Source organism: Pongo pygmaeus, chromosome 7 (assembly GCF_028885625.2).
Source record: "Pongo pygmaeus isolate AG05252 chromosome 7, NHGRI_mPonPyg2-v2.0_pri, whole genome shotgun sequence".
Taxonomy (NCBI): Eukaryota; Metazoa; Chordata; class Mammalia; order Primates; family Hominidae; genus Pongo; species Pongo pygmaeus.
This window is the reverse complement of record NC_072380.2, coordinates 155,707,585-155,710,694: the sequence shown is the minus strand read 5'-3', so window position 1 is coordinate 155,710,694 and position 3,110 is coordinate 155,707,585. Positions and strand designations below refer to the sequence as shown.

At 65.3% G+C, this 3,110-nt stretch overlaps 1 protein-coding gene across 1 annotated transcript; it reads left to right on the top strand.

The window, feature by feature from the left end:
- Positions 1-471: 471 nt before the first annotated feature.
- On the top strand, positions 472-3,110 carry LYPD2 (LY6/PLAUR domain containing 2). Its single transcript, XM_054498859.1, has 3 exons — positions 472-609; positions 1,830-1,949; positions 2,788-3,110. The coding sequence occupies exons 1-3, from the start codon at positions 552-554 to the stop codon at positions 2,985-2,987; spliced, it is 378 nt and encodes a 125-aa protein (XP_054354834.1). The 5' UTR covers positions 472-551; the 3' UTR covers positions 2,988-3,110.

Sequence of the window (3,110 nt, the reverse complement as noted above, 5' to 3'; positions counted from 1 at the left end):
GGGATCCCTGAGGAGCCAGCAGCAGAGAGTGGCCCGTCACACTCCCGTGCCCCCTTCCAAGCAGTCTGGGGGGTCCCTGGGCTGCCTGGGGTGAGCCAGTGGGGGCTGTCCTGGATGAGGGGAGTGGAGAGAAGAGCCGAGGCATCCCGGATGAGGGGGGTGGGGAGAAGAGCCCAGGCATAGGGTGTGTAGGAGTCAAGGAGGGTCCCCACAAAGGGAAGAGGGGGCAGCCCCAGGCCATGGTGGTGGAGCGGGGAGCTGGAGGGGTCAGGAAAGGGCAGGGAGGGGACCGGCCTGATACTGGAGGAATGAGAAAGGGACAGGGAGGGTCCCAGGCGGGTGGGGTGGGCCTAGAGGGCCAGGCTGGGAGTGGGAGGAGCAGCCTGGAAGGATGGGGAGCCCCTGAAGGGGCGGGGTCTTCACACCTCCACCCTGGGGAAACTTGATCCCACTAATCCGCTCAGCAGACCGGTCTGTCACCACCTCACTTGGTGTCTGCTGTCCCTGCCAGGCAAGCCTAGGGTGAGAGCACAGAGGAGTGGGCTGGGACCATGCGGGGGACACGGCTGGCGCTCCTGGCGCTGGTGCTGGCTGCCTGCGGAGAGCTGGGTGAGGTGTGGAACCCACAGGGGAGCTGGGGCGGAGGGAGATGCCACCCACTGACATTCACACTGTTCCCGGGAGGGCGCCCCAGGAAGGGGCCTCAGAGGCAGGAGAAGCCAGAGCAGTGGGGCTGGGGGTGTGGCCCACCCCGGCCATAAGGAGGGGAGGGTGGAGAGGGAGAAAGGGGCGGGCGGTGAGGGGGGTGCCTAATGAGGGTGAGCAGAGGGTGGCCTTCGAGGTGGGTGGGGGCCCAGCCAGCCACATCCCTGAGCACCAGCCTGGGTGTCACACTTTATGGGGGGCTGTGGGCACCCAGAAGGGCCTTGAGTGGGGGAAGGAAGGGGACCCCAGGGAGGCTCTGAGGCTGGGGTGGCAGTAGGGGTGGAGAGGAGTGGGGAAACCAGACACATGGGGTGGGGTGACTCCCTGATGTGGGGCCTGAAACAACCATCAGGGGCAATGTCCTGGACTCAACCAGAAGCAGCTTGGCCCAGAGGCCCCTGGCGGATGGCTCTGCCCATTTCCCAGAAACAGGTGCACCAGAGAGAGGCAGAGGTCCTGCTGCATCCCCACAGTGGGGACAGAGGGGTCGGGCCTAGCTGTGCAGCTGGCTGCCCCGGTCAGCTGGAGCCAGCCAGACCCACCTGGGCTGCTGCGGTTGGGGCCGGGGTCACTGGAGCAGGAAGGAATTGGAGCCTCTCCAGTCTCCACCTCTGCCAGCCTGCAAGTCCCTGTGGGAGAGGAGTGGGCACCCAGACACAGCCCGGATGCAGCCTGGCACACCCTGCATTCCATGGGCCTCCTGGCCTGATCCCTTAACCTCCACAGCAGCACTTCCCTGATGGGGAAACTGAGGGGTAACCTGCCCCCAGCCACGCCCCCACCCAAGGCTTCCTGCCCGAGGTGCCTCTTGCTATGAAGATGCCAGGGCCTCGGTCCCCCTGAGTCTCCCAAACACTTACAAAGGGGCTTGGCTTGGCTCCGCCCAGGCCTTGCAGGCTGGATCCTCACCCCCAGCAGCCGACTCTGCCTCTGGGATGCAGGGCCCCGAGGCTGAGCCCGGTCTGTCCCCAGCCCCAGGCTCCTGGTATTGCTCCTGAGTTCTGGCTGGTGGGCATCTCGACCCTGGCCAGTGTCACTGTCCTCTTCAGACCTGGGCTTCCAGGACTGTCTCTGGGCTTGGGAGGGGTGGAGCCTGCCTGACTGCCCTTGTCCCTTCTCCCCAGTGCCGGCCCTGCGCTGCTACGTCTGTCCGGAGCCCACAGGAGTGTCCGACTGTGTCACCATTGCCACCTGCACCACCAACGAAACCATGTGCAAGACCACACTCTACTCCCGGGAGATAGGTCAGTGGGCACGGAAGGCGGGCAGGGCTGGGTTCCCGGTCAGAGCCACCTCCAGCCCAGTCACACTCTACTCCCGGGAGATAGGTCAGTGGGCACGGAAGGCGGGCAGGGCTGGGTTCCCGGTCAGAGCTACCTCCAGCCCAGTCACACTCTACTCCCGGGAGATAGGTCAGTGGGCACGGAAGGCGGGCAGGGCTGGGTTGCCGGTCAGAGCCACCTCCAGCCCAGTCACACTCTACTCCCGGGAGATAGGTCAGTGGGCACGGAAGGCGGGCAGGGCTGGGTTCCCGGTCAGAGCCACCTCCAGCCCAGTCACACTCTACTCCCGGGAGATAGGTCAGTGGGCACGGAAGGCGGGCAGGGCTGGGTTCCCGGTCAGAGCCATCTCCAGCCCAGTCACCACCAGCCAGCTTGGCCCCAGTGCACAGCCACCACCTCACCCATCTCCAGAAATGGCTTTCTGCCTGAGCTAGGCCTCTCTCTGCGCTCCCCTTTCTTCCCCTCTCCCTCACGTCCTTCAGTGGGAACACATCTGCAGCCTCGTTTTGGGGGGAGTGGAGAAGGTGGGCGCACTTACAGGCTTTGGTTTCAATGGTCACCTGGGGGTGGGAACTGCCCCATCAGGCCGGGTGCAGAATGCCAGGTGTGTGCCTGGCACGTGGTAGACACCCGGACAACGTCGGTGGGAGGAAGGAGGAAGAGGAGGGCACTGGGCCAGGAGGGACGGAGACCCGGGTGGGTGACCCCAGAGTGAGGCCTCCATGAGGTGGTACCGGCAGGGACTAGGGCTTGGAGGCAGTGACCAGCCCTGACGGCTGACTCTTCCCGCACCCCACAGTGTACCCCTTCCAGGGGGACTCCACGGTGACCAAGTCCTGCGCCAGCAAGTGTGAGCCTTCAGATGTGGATGGCATCGGCCAGACCCGGCCCGTGTCCTGCTGCAACACTGAGCTGTGCAATGTAGACGGGGCGCCCTCTCTGAACAGCCTCCACTGCGGGGCCCTCACGCTCCTCCCGCTCCTGAGCCTCCAACTCTAGAGTCCCCGCCCTTCCCCATGGCCTTGCCCCAGCTGGCCCTGTGTAGCCCAGCCCCGAACGCCTTGAAGAAGTGCCCCCTGCACCAGGACTCCTGAGTCTCCTTTCTGGGCACAGACCTGCCTT